Raw genomic sequence first — 19995 nt, forward strand, 5'->3', positions numbered from 1 at the left:
AGTCTTTAAAATCCATGGCATTATCTGAACAAGGTGAGACCCTAGTTTAATGCAGTAGCCAAATGGAAACTGGCTAGGCAGCCGCATTACAAACATTTAGGGCCTGATTTCAGACTTCCACCACGGTGACTCAAACTACAGAATTGTAAGATACTACACAGCTGGCTGGATACTTTCTTGTAACTTCAGAGAACTTCAGTGTACTAGGGGGAAGGAGGAAAAAACTGAAGCTCCCAGGTCCAAGAAATTTAAAAAGGTACAATTTCAGGGATATGCAACAGTCACCCCCATTTTTTTGTCTATGAAAGCAATGGTAGAATTGTTCACAGGCAGTGTAATTTCTTAAAATTGGCTTCACTTGTCTTTAACCTAAAAGTACTTCAACTGTACCTGAGTTTTCTTTAACTTCCTTTCCAATGTAGTCTTCTCCTTTTTCAACTGCTTTATTTCCGCATTTTGTTTTGATGTTGTTTCTTCGTTGGAAAGAAAGGAAAAGAAATCCCAAAATGAATCATACTTGCACGGAATCACAGGAATACATTTGTTTACTTATTATTTTATGGAAATAAAATGTAATATTTCTTCATTACCAAGATGGAGTTTATCCAGTTAACAAGTTCAGAGTTGTAAAACTGCAGGTGCTCCATAAAAGTACTCCTTCCTGCATTGAAACTTACATTTCTAGAACCAACAGTGATATGCTTTGCTATCTAGAAAGGGGCACTTAAGGATTTGTTTTAATATTGTGACTGCGGATGGGTGCAGTAACTTTTATCAAAACACTATGGACTAGAATGTCACCTGCCTTGTTCTCTGGGGGGTGGACAGAAGGGTTGCGATCTGTGACCTGCCAGCATTGGTTCCAATTGGGGTGGGCAGTGTGCAAGTTTGGGTATCCACCACATCTATATAATTGTAGTGTGTGGTTGAGAAGCTACTGCACTGTTGCCTTTTTATTTGCATTGCTGGCTGTCTCTTCACTCAGCAGAGGCTTGAGCAGAGCTATGAGATACCATGTGGTGCAGCTAGCTTGCTCTTCTTAGAGTCAGGCTGTCGCTCTGAAGAGGAAGCTGCGATGAATAACATTAGTGGAATTCAAATGATCGAAAAGTGAACACTAAAGCAGAGAAAGGGTTCCAGAGTGATGGTTGCAGCACTGCAGGCCCGAGTGGTGGGCAGGAAGAGCGAGACTATGATTTCACCTTCAATGCTCCCATCATCACCACACCATCAAGCTATCATGCTGCTTAATGCATAAACCCAGCAGCCATCCAGCAGCACTTCCTGGCATTCAGGACTAACATCCAGATACTCTACATTTCCTTACATATCTACCAATGTTTCCAGCTTCATGCCCACCTTTTGTTGCCTACACATACCTCCAGCTCTTCAGCTGTGGCAGGAACATTATTCAAACACTGTGCTACACAATCACAAATGTTCTGTCTTCTCTCTCTCGCAGAATATGGTGACAGAAAGGGCAGAGCAGAGTTAATGGGGGCAAAAGGACACTTGCACCTCTCGAGTTCCAGAGGAGATAGCTCGTAGTCTCATGGAACTGACAGTGACAGAGCCCATGTTATCTAGTGTCGCTGAGAACATTGAGGGTAAGTGTACCTTAGATAACAGTCTGCCTTATGCCTTTCTCAACTCCCAGAATCCTGCCATCTGGCAAGTTCTCAATCGTGTGATCATGAACCCTTCCTTCCCCAAACTTTACTTCTGGTTTCCTAGTTTCAGACACCAAAGAACTGCCATCTAAGCAGTCCAAGGAAAAGAGAGAACAGCACCGTATCAATGAAGAGAACCATCACTTGAGCTGGCAAATGCTGGCATCAGCTCAGGCACCAGCTTAGAGGCTAGGCTAGAGTCAGCATCAGCACATGATGCGTCAGCACGTACGAGTGGGCTGTAGCTAAGTCAGGGGTACTGAATGATTTGTTTTGACTGCTGCCCAGAGGGCAAGGTTATGGCCAGGCTCTGCATCAAAAGGACTCATTTGAGGAACTTGTTGCAGAAGCGAACAGGAATGCAGAAGCGTGATGGGCATGCATATCAACCTGCTGGGTGCATTGGTTGGCCTGCCAGATAGCCACCTCTCATTGTCAAGGAGATGGCAGAACCTTGCTCCAAATTGGCAGATGCTAATCTTTTCTGCAGCCTCTGCTCTATCTCTCCTGCTGTGCAGCACACCCAGAGGCACTGCTATTTGCAGCTGTTGGCTGGACAGGTCACCCTACCTGCTGCCCTCCCTGTCATGATGCAACACTCACTGGAAAATCCAGGAATATGTCACAGTATCTCTAAAAACAATCCTCCGTACTTCCACTTTTCAATAGCAGAAGATCTTAGAAATTGTTTTCCCTGCAATTTTGGTGTCTGGCTTTTAAGAAAGGTTAGTGAAGGGCACATTAAAAAAAAATTGATCCTGGGATGTGGGTGTCACAGGCTGAGCCAACATTTGTTGCCCATCCCTAATTGCCCTGAACTGAGTAGTTTGCTTGGCTATTTCAGAGGGCAGTTAAGAGTCTTGTGTAGGCCAGACCAGGTAAAGACGGCAGATTTCCTTCCCTAAAGGACGTTAGTGAACCAGATGGGATTTTATGATAATCGACAATGGTTTCATGGTCACCATTAGACTTTTAATTTCAGATTTTTATTGAATTCAAATTTCACCATCTGCCGCGATGGGATTCGAACCCGGGTCCCCAGAGCATTACCCTGGGTATCTGGATTACTTGTCCAGTGCCAATACCACTACGCCACCGCCTCTCCTTTGTTTCACTGCACCTGTCGTTTTCAGAGTGATGTCTGGACCTGTATGTCTCAAATTTGGTTTGGCTGTGTGACATCACGATAGTGTTCATTCACAGCCTTCTGGCGTACACAAGCAATGCTCAGACATGGGCCCATTTCCTGATGGAACACCACATGGCCACAATGGAAGCAGCTGATGGTGCACCACACCCCAGAAGAGCACTGCTTGGCCTCCTCAGCCGGGATGCATTTCTGGCCCCGTATAAGTTTTTACTAGAACTTTGGAGCGAGTATTTACCAACAGAATAGACTGTCATATGAAAAATAAAGATATCGTAACCGCCTCAGAATTGCAATCAGCTGTGGATTACCACCAAGTATTGACTTACCTGTGCTTAAAATGGAAAGTCCCTATCTCGCTCAAGGATTCAGGCTGGGTGAAGAAGCAAAGTGCATCCACAGCTTGGCGATGAAGTGGAGTGAAGGAGGCCACGCCCCCTCTCCGCCCTTTTACGGCACCAGCTGCCGTAAAGCAGGTTAATTTGACGGTCTCATTGAAAGTGAGAAGGTACGTTTCTCAGGTAAGTGAATAGGATGTGGGGTCTGGTGGTTGGGACATTAGCGGGGCAGGGATCTGGATTTTGAAGGGGGGGGGGGGTTGGGCCCAGAGAGGTCAGGTTGTGGGGTTTGGAGAATCCTGTGCAGGTGAGATGCTTGGGGTTTTGAGAGTGAGGGATCCCTGGAGGTCTGGAGATAAACCATGTGGGGCTAGGTCTGTATGTTTAAAATACTTACTCGGCAGTTAGAAGTACTTTTTTATTTCCTTCTAACTCTTTCAGAGTAACTACCTGCATAAAAATGGCAGAAACATCTAAAATTATTGATTTAAATCACTTTGTCGGATGGTTACCAGCCCAGCTCAACTGTCCTCGGGATGTTAGCCCTTCTGGGTATTTGCTGGGTAAACCCTTATGTGGGAACCTCAAGAGGAATTCCCTAGCGCATCTTTGGGGTATGCTGGGAGTCAAGAGGTTAAGGTCTAATAACAACAATGGGCACGATCTTCCCAAAGGGAACAAAGTCCCTTAGCAAGCGCGTTTAGCTGCATGTTTCCCAGCACTCACAGTGCTGAGAAACACAGGGCTATTCAACGCTACTCGCATTGAATAAGGGGTCTAAACAGGGAACGCGCAGGTGAGGCCGCACAGAGCCCCGTTTTTCACAACTGGGAGCGCCACTCGTCGGACTCCCCATTCTAGCGAGAGATCAGGATGCCATTATAAAATGACATCTGGATCTCCGAGGCCCACAAAAAAAATTCTCGACGTCCTCCCAGCCAATATTCAACTTGAAAGGGTCCCCCGCCACCCCCACCACCAACTCCCATGGTGGGCAACACCGGCCCAATTGCGCATGCACAGAAAAATGCCAGCTTGGCACCCTGCCAGTGCCACTTGGGCACGTTGGCAGTGCCAGGCTGGCACCCAGGTGGCACTGCCAGGGTGTCAGGCTGGCACTGCAATGGTGCCAGGCTGGCACTGCCAGGGTACCCAGGTGGCACCAGCAGTGACAGCGTACCACCAAAGAGCATGTAGCTGGGGGTCTCCGATCCCCACGACTGCCGTTCCATCTGATCCTCCTTTGTGGAGACCAATACAAAAAGGCGCTCGCCCGAGGTGAAGGGATTGAATCCCAAAGCCTCAGGTACCTCGGGAATATGCACATGAATGAAAATGAAATGAATTAAGAGTAAATTAAATACATTAGAGTAAGGCTTACTGTGTCGCTCTAATATGCAGATTTGCTAAAACGTGATCTCGCCCATTGTGGGCGGGATGCTCCTTGCAATGTCTCGTGAGATTACAAGCCAGTTGGATCCAGGGCTCCCGGCTTTCAATGGTCACACTTCTCCGTGGAGCTGCTTTTCCGGAGCAGCGTGGCCAGAAGATCGCGCACTATTTTTTTCAAGGTTTGAAATGAGACAGCTCACTACCATTTTTGCAATTTATAGCTATCAGATTATTTTGTCCAGGAACTCAACTGTACAAAGTGCCAAAATCAAAGAAAGCAAGTTTCTAAAAATAAAATAGTACACTTTATGAGTTACCTTCCATTCTTTTCACCCGGCTTTCCAATTTCTTCTTCCTAAGACACAAGGTTGAGAAAAGTAAATCAAATCACAATCAGTAAGAATAAACAACAACACCTCCTCCACAATAGTCCTCAATACCGAGACCCCGCAAGGCTGCGTACTTAGCCCCCTACTATATTCAATGTACACATACAACTGTGTGGCAAAATTTGGCTCCAACTCCATCTGCAGGTTTGCTGGTGACACAACCCTACTGGGTTGGATCTCGAATAACGACGAGTTTGAATACAGGAGAGAGATAGAGAACCTGGTGGAGTGGTGTAACGACAACAATCTGTCCCTCAATTTCAGCAAAACTAAAGAGCTGGTCATTGACTTCAGGAAGTGAATTATCGTACACACCCGTCTACATCAACGGGGCCGAGGTGGAGATGGTCGACAGCTTCAAATTCCTAGGTGTGCACATCACCACCAATAGTCCTGGTCCACCCAAGCCGAGGCTACCACCAAGAAAGCATAACAGGGCCTATACTTTCTCAGGGAAGTAAGAAAATTCGGCAAGTCCACATCAACTCTTACCAACTTTTACAGATGCACCATAAATAGCATCCTATCTGACTGCATCACAGCCTGGTATGGCAACTGCTCGGCCCAAGACCGTAAGAAACTACAGTGTTGCGAGCACAGCCCAATCCATCATGCGAAGCCGCCTCCCATCCATTGACTCTGTCTACACCTACCGCTGCCTTGGAAAAGCGGGCAGCATAATCAAAGACACCTTCAACCTGGCTTATTTACTCTTCCATCTACTTCCATTGGGCAGGAAATACAAAAGTCTGAAAACACACACTAACAGATTCAAAAACAGCTTCTTCCCCGTTGATTCCAGGCTCCTAAACGACCCTCTTATGGACTGATCTGATCTCTTCACACATCGTCTCTACTATGTAGTATTGCACTCCTATATGATTCGCCCGATACCTGTGTTTATGTATTTACATTATGTATTTATGTTTGCCCTATGTATTTTTTTGTCATGTATGGAATGATCTGTCTGAACTGTACATAGAACAATACTTTTCACTGTACTTCGGTACATGAGACATATATAAAACTCTGTACTCACACAGCATCATTTCTTGCCTGTTCTTGCTGCAATTCGTTGAATTCTAAATGGGTCTGCTGGTACATCTTGATGGAGCTCTACAAGGAAAACCAAAAAAGACTAGAAATGTCTCCAAGTGGTTGTTTTGTTTTAACTTGGGAAAATAGGAGAGTTTCTGTTGGCCAATACTTTTCAATTTCATGTCTTGTCAATGAGATGTGTTTTTATTTTAATGAGTCTTCAGCATACATTTAACCTGGCTCGATAAAAATAAGAGCAAAAATTTAACACAATCTCTCAATTATCTCATGCACATAACCAAAGAGGTTCAGTAATTAACATGCACTCGAGAGAAAATAGTCTCTGAAGACCTTTTAACTTTATAGTCTTTATTAGTGTCACAAGTAGGCTTACATTAACACTACAATGAAGTTACTGTGAAAATCCCCATGTCGCCACACTACGGCGACTGTTCGTGTACACAGAGGGAGAATTCAGAATGTCCAATTCACCTAACAAGCATGTCTTTCAGGACTTGTGGGAGGAAACCGGAGCACCCGGAGGAAACCCACACAGACACGGGGAGATCGTGCAGACTCCGCACGGACAGTGACCAAAGCCGGGAATCAAACCCAGGTCACTGGTGCTATGAAGCAACAGTGCTAACTACTGTGCTACCGTGCCGCCCATTAACTTTATGGTTAACAGCCTTTTTCATCGATGACCATATTACCCTCTTTTCTTCCAGTTCCACCCTCATGGCATCCATTTCTTCTTTGCATTTTTCCACAGGTGCAAATTTCTGCAACAACTCATCCAGTTGATCTCGAAGTGTTTTACAATCCCTATGAGGAGGTAACATTAAAAAAGTAACACTCACAAGGGAGCAAATAAGAATGGGATGAAACCAGACTGTGAATGATAAAAATATATCTGCAAAATATGAGACTTAATTCCAGTCAGCTCAGAAATGGAATGAAAGACTATATTGAATAATAATAATAATATGAATGAAATGAATAGAAGAATACTGAAGTTCTTTTCCTGTTCTGAGTTAGTTGGTCAAACTTACGGTGACTGTAATGACTACAGTGTCCATAGAATTCCTACAGTGCAGAAGGAGGCCATTTGGCCCGTCGACTCTGCATCGACCCTCTGAAAGGTACCCTACCTAAGCCCACTCCCCAGCCCTATCCCTGTAACCCCATCGAACCTGCACATCTCTGGACATTAAGGGGCAATTTTAGCGTGACCAATCTACCTAACCTAATCATCTTTGGACTGTGTGAGGAAAGTGGAGCACCCAAAGGAAACCCACGTAAACACAAGGAGAAAGTACAAACTCCACACAATCATCGGAATTGAACCCAGGTCCCCGATGCTGTGAGGCAGCAGTGGCATTAGATAGGGGAGAAGCCCGACTCCTGATGTCTGATGTATATTCAGCGATCCCTATAGGAAAGTGAAAGTAAATTATCTGGTGGCTGGGGGGGGGGGGGGGGGGGAATCATATTCAGTGCTGATGCTGCTCACTGTCAAAGAGCCTGCAATATATTCTACCTGAATTCATTCAGTAATTAGAACCACTTGAGTGAGATACTGAACAGCACCAAAGAACAGGGAACAACCAAGAACAGTCAACATCTGCAGAAATGGAAGATGGACATAAAATATGGCAAAAGAAAATATTTTCCTAACTACAATGATCCTTTTCTACAAATGTCTCAATCCTCAGGTCAGAGCACAAAGTGCTCACTTATTTGATCATTTTTGATTTCTGGGGGAAAATCCAGGCTAGTATTAATTTCTCAGTGCTTCCCTATCACTTCATAATTCTAATGGAGCAACTTCCACAATAATGACAGGATATTCAATCTATTGTTTTAGACACAATTAAGAGATTTTTTAAAAAGCTTAGCTTGCTTATGAAATCTAGTGTGGCTATAGCAGATGGATAAATAAAAACACAAACAAATTATTCATAGCAATTAAATAATGTATAAAATAAAACCTCAGCACTGAAAGCTAACCCTTCAATTCTAAAACACTGCATTCCATTCATATCAAAAAAGATCGAAAAATTAAACATCGTCTTACCTTTCTGTTTTTTGAAGTTGTAATACTTTGTTAAAGAAAACACAGGTAAGCCTTTTACATGTACATTAACTCCGTTGTAAAGGAGAATGTGAATTTTAAAATCAGTCAACATCAATGTTGTACAGCATTTTTATTAGATCCACATTTTCTTCACTTTACTTGTTTGACATATCACAAGACTGATACACTAGATTTATTTTGCACCATAATTAACCTTATTTTCAAGTGTGTGAATATTGTGTGTCAATATACTTCACAGTGAAATCTAAAGACAAACCTCATCAAAATACACACTCCTGGGTGGATTTGCCACTTTTGAGCACATAGGTTCAATTTTGAGTGCACTGTTTTGAAGGGATTTCCAACCATCATCCAGAGTTTTCACCTAAGCATATTTACGCATTGTCAAATGCAAAATCTGCCATGATTCAGTGCATTTGGATAGCATTTTTCAGTTACTTAATAGTTTGCTTTGAAAATGTTCCTTCATACATTTAAATATTATTACAAAAAAAGAACCACTTAGAATTTTGTAGCACAGGAAGCTATCATTTTGCTCTACACCAGCTCTCCAAATGTTCTCCACTTAGCTCCATTTGCTGTTGCCAAGTTATCCATTTCCTTTTTAGAAACTAATGTGAATCCCAACACTATTTTGATCTGCTGCTCCATACTCCTCTGTGAAAAATCCCCAAGTTAGTTATTTTTTTCTTTTGATGATTATAAAAGCTCCCAACTCTAACAATACAACTACAGGTATATTAAGAGGAGCTTGAAAAACAAATTGGACCAAATGAATATAAATATGTCTCACAGATAGCTTAGCCCCTGCAATGCAGTTTGTTTACTGTTGTTCCATTGTAGCCTGAACAAGACAGCAGTTCACCCATTGCTATAATACATTAATGTTATTGAAACCGTAGATCACAACTGACCAAAATATATATGCAATATTGTTTACCTACGTTCCAAAAATTGCTTAAGATTAAAGAAACTATAATCTTCCATTCCCAAATCTCAGTTATTTACATGCTCATTATTTTTTGCTGCATTTCTCAGTGGGGTTTCAGCGTTTCACAGACCAATAAAGTCAGGAGAAATTATTTTACTCCGAGTGATGAGAATCAGGCACTTGTTACTACATGGAGTAGATAATGCAAATAGCATAGTTGTATTTGCATTTAAGGACAAGCTATAACTGTCTGTACGGGTGAGAAGAACAGAAGGATAAGTTGATAGGGTAAGACAGAGTAAGGGCAAGATCGAGTAAGTGGAGTGGAAAGAGGTTCCATTGGAGTCTGCCTTCCCTTCACTGTCTCACTTGATTTTCCTCTCTTCTTTGGCTTTGAGAACATGATAGGAGATCAATGAGTAAACAATAAGTTCCGTCATACCTAAAGCTTTATAAGAAAAGCACAACATACAAAACTGAAACTCAGGAAATTTGGCATTTCTGAAGTCAAAAACTTCCATCCAGTTTACTACACTTATCATGCATAGATAAAGGATATCATCACACTTTTTCTGGTATTCTGTGAGAACATGGCTGGAAGAGAAAAGAAACATTTAGCTGTTACACAAATTATTTACACCAGTCTTTCAACAAGACCAACAACTTGCATTTGTAGAGGGTCTGTAATCTAGTGACGGTGCTTCACAGGAGCATCACCAATTATAATTTCACATGGAGCGAGAAAAAGAGATTAGGCCAGGCCGCACCCCCTCGAGGTGGAGCAATTAAAATCAGGGGTGCATAAAAGGACAAAATTGCAGGAGCAGAGGATCAGAATTTTTAAATTGAGATGATGCAGGACCAGAAGCCAACATAAATTATCGAGCATAGGGTTGATGGGTGAACAGAACATGGTGCGAGTTAATATACAGGCCGAGTTTTAGATGAGTTCAGGTTTATGGAAGGTGGCAAAGAGTGCATTAAATAATTAAAGGTATGGATAAAGGTTCCAGCAGATGAGCTGCAGCAAGGATAGAGTTGGACATAACAGACAGATCTTACTTGGAATGGATATGTAGTCAGAAGCTTATCTTGGTGTCAAATATGTCAAACAAAGTTTACTGCTCCAGCCTTAAGACAATTGCCAAGGAGAGGGATGGCATTGGTGCCTACGGAATGGAATTTGTGGCGATGAAAAAGATAATGGCTTCAGCATGTGGTTGATAAACAGGAGAGGTGATAAGGATAGATCTTTGGGAGGCTAGAGAGGCAATGCTGTAGGAGCCAGAAGCAAAGGTATCCCAGGGTAATTCCCCGGTAGATAAGAATAGAATCACACAGGTGGACAACAAAGCAGACACGTTGGCAGAGGAAGGGGTGGTCAACCGTGTTAAGGCAGCAGGCAGGTCGAGGTGGATTTGAGATAGTTTGCCATGATCAAAGCCACAGAGAGGATAAGGGATATAAACAGTCTAATTTATGGTGCTTGTCGCAGAAATTGCCAATGCGGAAAAATGTATTTGAAATGATGGACCATTGTTAAAAAATTGATATATTTCTTGACAGCAAGAAACAGAATTTTTTTTTGACAGAGCATAAAATATACTGATATACTTACTCGGTGTCAATTATTTTTTGTTTCAGTGCAATTAATGCAGTTACATATTCATTTAAATTCTGAAAGGATAAACAAAAGTTACAATGTTAAAATGCAGAAAATACAATAAACTATGTTCACACAACAAACAATCTTCTTTATCTATCTCATGAAAGTTATCAACTTCAGCCTTGCGATGGTCTAATTTACTTTGAAGTACAGTAAGAAGTCTTACAACACCAGGTTAAAGTCCAACAGGTTTGTTTCAAATCACTAGCTTTCGGAGCGCTGCTCCTTCCTCAAGTGAGCTGAGGAAGGAGCAGCGCTCCGAAAGCTAGTGATTCGAAACAAACCTGTTGGACTTTAACCTGGTGTTGTAAGACTTCTTACTGTGCTCATCCCAGTCCAACGCCGGCATCTCCACATCATTACTTAGAAGTGTTGTTTTTCTGACCAACACTGCCCATATTTCACAATGAATTTGCAATCTGTTCACATGGACGCACGTATTGCTTTTCAGTGTTCATCAAAGCAAATACTCTAATATTCATGCAAAAAATAGGACATGCTTCCTACACAAAACCTGTAAACTCTGCTGCAGAGGTGTTACCTCATGAACTGCATCTACTGCTCATATCACCTCAGTACTATATGCAGAATTTTAGAAGAAACAATCGAGAATCACAAAACTCACTACCAATAGTCAGTTTTCCCTCCATGTACCCAAACAGGCAACCAGGGGCTTTTCACAGTAACTTTATTACAGTGTTAACGTATGCCTACTTGTGACAATAAAGACGATTAAAAAAAAGTGGGGTCTAACCAGGGTTTTTGTAGCTGCAGCATAACGTTGGTGTCTTTATTCTTCAATCCTCTAGATATAAAAGCTAGTATTCCATTAGCCTTTTTGATCATTTTCTGTACTTGTTCATGGCATTTTAATAATTTATTCACCTGAACCCCCATCTCATTGGTCATCAACTGCACCTAACCGCTTTCCATTTAGAAAGTACCCTGCTCCATCCTTTTTTGGTCCAAAATGGATAACCTCATACTTGGCTACATGGAATTCCATCTGCCACAATGTTGCCCATTCATCTAGTCTGTCAATATCGCCTTGCAATTTCATGCTATCATCTCAGCTGTCCACAATGCCCCCTAACTTTGTATCAACCACAAATTTGGACATATAACTTTCTCTGCCGTTATCCAAGTCATTAATGGATAGTGTGAATAATTGATTTCATAGAATTTAGCAAGCAATAATCTAGTAATCTACACTTTACTGACACTAGTCTCTATAGTCTATCTATAACTGTGCTCTGCACTCTCTAGACCTCTCCTCTGCACTCTCTCCAGCTCTCTCCCAGAAGCCTGAGAGTCAGTGTTTATATAGTTCTGCATCTAGCTCCATCTAGTGGTCAACTATGATATTACATTAACCCTTGTCACACCTCTGACAGTGCAGCACGCACTCAATACTGACCCTCCGACTGTGCACAACTCCCTCAGAACTGACCCTCCAGCTGTGCACCACTCACTTAGTACTGACTCTCTGACACTGCAGCACTCCCTAAGTACTGACCCACTGACAATGCAGCACTCGCTCAGTACTAGCACCAGGAGTGTTGGCCTGAATTATTTATTCTCGCAGGTTTGGAGTGGGGACTCGTACCACAACCTTCTGACTCGGAGGAGAGAGTGCCGATAAACCCAGTGAGTGATGCCCCAACACAGGGCTCTATGGTACACCATTAGTCACCTCCTGCCAATTACAGTAATTACCCATTATCCCCACTCTCTGTCACCTGCCACTCAATCAATTTCCTAACCATGCCAATTATTTGCCTTCAACTCAGTGGGCTGAGTCTCTTGTGTGGGACTTTGTCAAATGCCTTCTGGAAGTCCATATAAATGACATCCATAGGCATTCCCCTGTCCACTACCTAGTCACCTCTTCAAAAAATCCAATCAGGTTAGTCAGGTACGACCTTCCCTTCATGAATCCATGCTGGCTCTCCCTGATCGACCAACATTTTTCAAGGTGTTCAGTAACCCCATCCCGGAGTACAGGCTCCAACAATTTCCCCACCACAGATATTAAGGTCTATAATTTCCTGGTTTTGCGCTTTCACCCTTCTTAAAACGTGGAGTGACATGTGCAATTTTCCAATCCAGAGGGACTACAGCTGAATCTAGAGAACTCTGAAAGATTATAGTTAGGGCATAGTTAGGGATGATCCCAGGAATGGTAGGCCTAACATACGATGAACGTCTGAGGATCCTGGGATTATATTCATTGGAGTTTAGGAGGTTGAGGGGAGATCTAATAGAAACTTACAAGATAATGAATGGCTTAGATAGGGTGGACGTAGGGAAGTTGTTTCCATTAGCAGGGGAGACTAGGACCCGGGGGCACAGCCTTAGAATAAAAGGGAGTCACTTTAGAACAGAGAGGAGGAGAAATTTCTTCAGCCAGAGAGTGGTGGGTCTGTGGAATTCATTGCCAGAGGGCGGTGGAGGCCGGGACGTTGAGTGCCTTTAAGACAAAAGTTGATAAATTCTTGATTTCTCGAGGAATTAAGGACTATGGAGAGAGAGCGGGTAAATGGAGTTGAAATCAGCCATGATTGAATGGTGGAGTGGACTCTATGGGCCGAATGGCCTTACTACCACTCCTTTGTCTTATGGTCTTATGGCATTTACAATGTGCTCCATTACTTCCTTTAACACCCTCGGATGGAAACCGTCAAGCCCTGGGGATTTGTCACTCCTTAGTTCCATTATAGAATTTATAGAATTTACAGTGCAGAAGGAGGCCATTCAGCCCATCGAGTCTGCACCAGCTCTTGGAAAGAGCACCCTACCCAAGGTCAACACCTCCACCCTATCCCCATAACCCAGTAACCCCACCCAACACTAAGCGCAATTTTGGACACTAAGGGCAATTTATCATGGCCAATCCACCTAAACTGCACATCTTTGGACTGTGAGAGGAAACCGGAGCACCCGGAGGAAACCCACGCACACACGGGGAGGATGTGCAGACTCCGCACAGACAGTGACCCAACCTGGGACCCTGGAGCTGTGAAGCAATTGTGCTATCCACAATGCTACCGTGCTGTACTTACGTTAATTGTATTAAGTGTCATGTGAGAGTACCTTTAAGACATGGATGTTTAAACAATGTACCTTTAAGAAAACAGTGATGTCAGATAGTGGGTGGGGCTGAGCTCAGTTCAGCCATTTTGCAGGTTTTTAGTTTCAGTTTAAAAACAGCTTGTGTGTGTCTGTGTTTGCAGTGAGCTGGATCGCTGCCATAAAAGACCATCTCTGGATCATTTGGGTGATTTAAACTCATAATTGTAAAGCCTTTAACCTGATGTGATTTTGTTTAAAGGTGTTAAGTCTCTTGGAAGTTTGAAGAAACATTTTAAGGAGTTATTTACTGTTGCAATATTTTCTGAGTTATCTTTGAAGTAAGGGGTGTTAAAGAGATCCAATATTTATTTAAGCTGTTAAGTTGAATTCATGGAATAAACAGTGTTCTGTGTTTAAAAACCCACGTGTCCATAATTGTAATCCCACACCTAGGGAAAAAGCCGTGTGCTAGGAAAAGCAACAAATATATTAAAGGGAGAGGTTGGTTGAACTCCATGATACATTTTGGGGTTCTGAAAACGCCTCGCCCATAACAATTGGGGGCTCGTCCGGGATAAAAGTCTATCTATTGGATTGACTTTTGTGAACTTAAAGACAGTGATGGATTGTTGCTTTTTCAGTGTGGTATTTTAGTTTAAGTGGGGAGAGTGTTGTGAACATTGGCTCTTTCAGAGGCTCAGAAGTTTTTGGGGGTGGAGAATGTCACACGTAGTACTTTACGGACAGAAACGAAAAGCAGACTGTTAGATTTGGCAAGAACATTGCAGTTAACATTACCTGACAAAATGCAAAAAGATGAGGTAATTTTGGCACTGGTTAAGCATTTAAAGTTGCCTGAGATAGAGTTTGACTCATTGGAAATGGCAAAAATTCAGTTGCAAATTAAACAAATGGAACATTAGAAAGAATTAAAGCAGCTTGCATAAGAGAGTGAGAGAGAGGAAAAAGAAAGAGAAAGAGAGAGGAAAAAGAAATGGAGAGAGAAGAAAGGAGAAAAGAAAGAATAGCCCCAGCAGAACAAAAAGAGAAAGAAAGGGAGATACAGATCAGGGAAAAAGATAAAGAGAGGGAGTTTGAACTTCAGAAAATGGCCATGACACATGACAATCAATTAAAATTGGCAGACGTAAAGGGAAACGTACAGTGGGATGACAGTGATGAGGATAGTGAGAAAGAGCATCATAGTCGAAGGCTTGGTGGGAATCTATTTAAATATGTCCAAGCATTGCCAAGGTTTGATGAGAAGGAAGTGGAAGCCTTTTTCATTTCATTTTAGAAGGCAGCTAAACAAATGAAATGGCCACAGGACATGTGGATGTTACTGATTCAAACAAAGCTAGTAGGTAGAGCTAGTGAAGTGTTTGCATCACTCCCGGAGTAGGTATCTGGAACGTATGAGGAGGTGAAGAAATCCATCTTAAGTGCATATGAGCTAGTGCCTGAAGCTTACAGACAAAAGTTTAGAAATTTAAGGAAAGAATTTGGTCAAAGATACATGGAGTTTGAAAGGCTCAAACAGAGTAATTGTGACAGGTGGATAAGGGCTTTGAAAATAGACCAAACGTATGAAGCTCTCAGAGAAATTATACTTGTGGAGGAGTTTAAAAATTCAATTCCTGATGTAGTGAGAACTCATGTGGAAGAACAGAGGGTTAAAACTGCGAGATCAGCAGCGGAAATGGGAGATGATTATGAATTAGTTCATAAATCAAAGATTGGTTTTCGACATCAGTTTCAGCCGGTGAGGGATACATACTGGGGACATGAGAAATACTCATGTGGTAAAGGTAAAGGTGATCTGATGGGAGACAGTAAAGAGAGTGTACCTCAGATTAAAAAAGAAATCCAGGAGGGTAAAAAAGAAATGAAATGTTTCAAATGCTTTCATTGTAATAAACTAGGCCATGTAAAGTCACAGTGTTGGTGGTTGAAGAAAAGCACGGAGAAGGCTGATGTGGTAAAACAGGATAAGACAGTGGGGTTTATTAGAGTGGTAAAGGAAAGCAAAGGAGGTGCAAACAATTGTACAGCCTGTTCAAGAAGCAATTATTCAGAAGGTGCCAGGTGTCTTTAAAGAATTTACTTGCGTGGGTAAAGTTTACTCATATGTATCAGGAGGAGCAGGTAAAGAAGTCACAATTTTAAGAGATACAGGGACTAGTCAATTTTTAATGGTAAGAGATGAGGAATTATGTAGTTTGGGAAGAATGTTGCCAGAAAAGGTGGTGATGTGTGGAATTCAGGGTGAGAGGAGTAGCGTTCCATTATACAAGGTAAGGTTGGAAAGTCCAGTGAAGAGTGGTGAAGTGATAGTAGGAGTAATAGATAAACTATCTTGTCCAGGAATACAGTTTATCTTGGGTAATGATATAGCTGGCTGCAGGTGGGAGTGATGCCTACTGTGGTTGATAAGCCATTGGAAAATCAGTCAACTGAAGTGTTGAAGGATGAATATCCTGGGATTTTTCCGGATTGTGTAGTAACAAGGTCGCAAAGTCACAGGTGAAGACAAGAGGAGAAATCAAAGAGTGAAGATGAAGTTGAAGTGCAATTATCAGAAACGATTTTTGATCAGATGGTTGAAAAAGAACAAGAACAGGTGGAGGATTAGGCGGATATTTTTAGTTCAGGAAAATTGGCGGAGTTACAACAGAAAGATGTAGAAATAAAACGGATATATCTGAAAGCATATACAGAAGAGGAATCTGAGAGTATACCAGTGTTATTACCGTAAAAATGATGTCTTGATGAGAAAATGGAGACCTGTACATATGCAGGCGGATGAAAGGTGGGCAGAAGTTCATCAAGTAGTATTGCCGGTAGGGTATAGAAAGCAGGTGTTGCTAGTTGCACATGAGGTACCAGTGGGAGGTCATTTGGGAATAAGGAAAACTCAAGCTAAAATCCAGAAACATTTTTATTGGCCTGGACTACATAAAGATGTAGTCAAATTTTGTCAATCATGTCATACATGTCAAGTGATAGGTAAACCTCAAGCAGTGATAAAACCAGCGCCCTTAATACCCATTCCAGCATTTGATGAACCTTTTACAAGGGTCGTAAACGATTGTGTAGGACCGCTTCCTAAAACAAAAAGTGGGAATCAATATCTTTTGACTGTAATGGATGTGTCTACTAGGTTTCCAGAGGCCATTCCAGCACGTAACATTCCAGCTAAAAGGATTGTGGAGGAGTTATTTAAATTCTTTACTAGATATGGACTACCCACAGAAATTCAATCGGATCAAGGATCAAATTTTACTTCAAAGTTATTCAAAGAAGTTATGGACAGCTTAGGAATAAAACAATTTAAATCAACTGCGTACCATCCAGAATCACAGGGAGCGTTAGAAAGGTGGCATCAGACATTAAAGACAATGTTGAGGGCGTATTGCAAAATTATCCAGAGGATTAGGATAAAGGAATCCCATTCATATTGTTTGCAATTAGGGATGCACCTAATGAGTCTACCAAATTTAATCCTTTTGAACTAATTTTGGGTCATGAGGTAAGAGGACCACTTAAATTGATAAAGGAAAAATTGGTGGGTGAGAAATCAAAAATTACACTATTGATTAAGTGTCAAATTTTAGGGAACGATTAAATAGAGCAGGTGAATTGGCTGGACAACATTTGAAAGTTGCACAAAATGTGATGAAACGGGTAGCGGACAAGAAATCCAAAGTTCGTAGTTTTGCCAGTGGGGATAAAGTTTTAGTGTTGTTACCAGTGGTAGGTGAGCCTTTAAAAGCTAGGTTTTGTGGACCGTATCAGATTGAAAGGAAATTAAGTGAGGTGAATTATGTGGTAAAAACACCAGATAGAAGGAAGACTCACCGAGTGTGTCATGTGAATATGCTTAAAAGGTACTTTGAAAGGGAAGGAGAGAAAAAGGAGGTTTTAATGATTCTACCTCAAAGTGACAAACCAAATCCAGATGACTGTGAATTTGACATACCTCAAATTTAATTGGAAAATGAGGATGTTCTTAAAAATTGGGATGAATTGTTAATTTACCGTCCAGAGGAAAAACAAACTGACTTGAAAGAGTTATTGATATCACATGGGCAAGTTTGTAGAGATAAATTAGGACGTACTAAAATGGCTATACATGATGTAGATGTGGGAAATGCTGTTCCTATCAAACAACATCCATATAGACTTAATCCTTTAAAATTGGCACAGGTTAACAGAGAGATTGAGTGTATGCTGAAGAATGGCATAATTGAAGTGGGTTGCAGCCAATGGAGCTCACCCATAGTGATGGTACCTAAACCAGACGGTACCCAACAGTTGTGTGTGGACTATCGAAAGGTGAATGCAGTTACAAGAACGGACTCTTATCCTATCCCACGTTTGAAGGATTGCATGGAGAAAGTGGGACAATCTGCTTTTATTTCCAACTTCCAGACATGGAAAGAACATTTAAAACATTGTGTGGAGTTCTTCGATCAACTTCAGGAGGCAGTTTGGTGATGAACCTAGCCGAAAGTGAATTTGGAGAAGCCCGAATCACTTTCTTTGCAGAGATTCCGATACCCTCAAGACGAAAGGAAATAATCCGATCTCCTAGCATGAATAAATTTGATCGAACAGTTGTGCAAAAAATTTGTGGCGTGATTACTCCACTGATGGAATTGCTGAAGGAACGTAAAACATTTCAATGGATAGCGGACTTTCAACAGGCATTTGACTGCCTGAAAGCTGTGATCACCAATGCTCCTGTATTGGAGAATTGCAAGGGACTCGTGGTCAGATTGAACTAAAGTATCTGATTCTAAAGAGAAATGCCGAGGAGTAGCGGAATGGATGGATCGTGCAGAGACTTTGTTCAAAGAGACTGCCAATCGAGAAGGATTTTGGTTGGAGGAAGAACAAAGAAAAATGGACAATATTATTATACCTGTTTAAATGTGTTGTTTTTTAAAAAAACGAAAAAGTATATTTACTGTGTACATTTCTTAGTGGATGGTGCAAAAGTGAAAAATGAAACCATCATGAAGATGATGGTTTTTTTTTTTCTTGGGGGGAGGTGTCATGTGAGAGTACCTTTAAGACATGGATGTTTAAACAATGTACCTTTAAGAAAACAGTGATGTCAGAGAGTGGGTGGGGCTGAGCTCAGGTCAGCCATTTTGCAGTTTTTAGTTTCAGTTTAAAAACAGCTCGTGTGCGTCTGTGTGTTTCAAAAGATCGCAAGTTTTAAAAACAGCTTGTGTGTGTCTGTGTTTGCAGTGAGCTGTGATGCCTGCCATAAAAAACCATATCTGGATCATTTGGGTGATTTAAACTCATAATTGTAAAGCCTTTAACCTGATGTGATTTTGTTTAAAGGTGTTAAGTCTCTTGGAAGTTTGAAGGAACATTTTGAGGAGTTATTTACTGTTGCAATATTTTCTGAGTTATCTTTGAAGTAAGGGGTGTTAAGAGATCCAATGTTTATTTAAGATGTTAAGTTGAGTTCATGGAATAAACAGTGTTTTGTGTTTAAAAACCCACGTGTCCATAATTGTAATCCCACACCTAGGGAAAAAGCCGTGTGCTAGGAAAAGCAACAAATACATTAAAGGGAGAGGTTGGTTGAACTTTATGATACATTTTGAGGTTCTGAAAATGCCTCCCCCATAACATAAGTCCCTGTCCTCTATTGACTGTTAATTTTTTCGGGACTTCTGGCAAGTTATCATCCTTTTCAAATGTAGGGTGGGCTAAATAGGTGGCTTGTAATGCAGAACAATGCCAGCAGCGCGGGTTCAATTCCCGTACCAGCCTCCCCGAACAGGCGCCGGAATGTGGCGACTAGGGGCTTTTCACAATAACTTAATTGAAGCCTACTTGTGACAATAAGCGATTATTATTATTAAATACTGAGGCAAAGTAATTGTTCAACATGTCTGCCATTTCCCAATTATCACTGACAATATCTCGACTTTCAGCTTTTAGTGGGCCTATTTTCCATTTTCCCTTTACATAACTATAAATTTCTTTTTATTGGTTTTGCTGTCCCTTTCATAATCCTTTTTAGTAGCCCTTATAAACTGCTTTGTGACTTTTTGCTGGTCTTTGTATCTATCCCATTTGTCCGGATCTGTGTTATGTTTTGCATTTATATCTAATCCTGGAATTATAGTCCAATTTCATTCTGGACAGAGTGAGTGTGAAATTCCTAAGAGAAGGAATGCTGCATCGATTACAACACACACGAACAAGTTAGACTGAATTCAAACTAAATG

The 19995-nt window shown here is 41.6% G+C and overlaps 1 protein-coding gene and 1 long non-coding RNA gene across 2 annotated transcripts in view; both read right to left on the reverse strand.

Moving 5' to 3' along the window:
* The window catches only part of ice1 (KIAA0947-like (H. sapiens)), a 66269-nt gene extending 57981 nt beyond the window's left edge, over positions 1–8288 (reverse strand). The window contains exons 1-5 of the mRNA XM_072509491.1: positions 8052–8288; positions 6688–6799; positions 5976–6052; positions 4865–4902; positions 391–473 (exon numbers count right to left, since the gene is read on the reverse strand). Coding sequence (XP_072365592.1) covers positions 391–473; positions 4865–4902; positions 5976–6052; positions 6688–6723 — 234 coding nt within the window. The 5' untranslated portion in view covers positions 6724–6799; positions 8052–8288. The remainder of the gene's footprint in view (positions 1–390; positions 474–4864; positions 4903–5975; positions 6053–6687; positions 6800–8051) is intronic.
* Positions 8289–9556: 1268 nt separating this feature from the next.
* Positions 9557–19995, reverse strand: part of LOC140425779 (uncharacterized) — a 29909-nt gene continuing 19470 nt past the window's right edge. The window contains exons 2-3 of the long non-coding RNA XR_011947997.1: positions 10622–10680; positions 9557–9597 (exon numbers count right to left, since the gene is read on the reverse strand). This is a non-coding gene — a long non-coding RNA (uncharacterized lncRNA). The remainder of the gene's footprint in view (positions 9598–10621; positions 10681–19995) is intronic.

Source organism: Scyliorhinus torazame, chromosome 6, assembly GCF_047496885.1.
Source record: "Scyliorhinus torazame isolate Kashiwa2021f chromosome 6, sScyTor2.1, whole genome shotgun sequence".
Taxonomy (NCBI): Eukaryota; Metazoa; Chordata; class Chondrichthyes; order Carcharhiniformes; family Scyliorhinidae; genus Scyliorhinus; species Scyliorhinus torazame.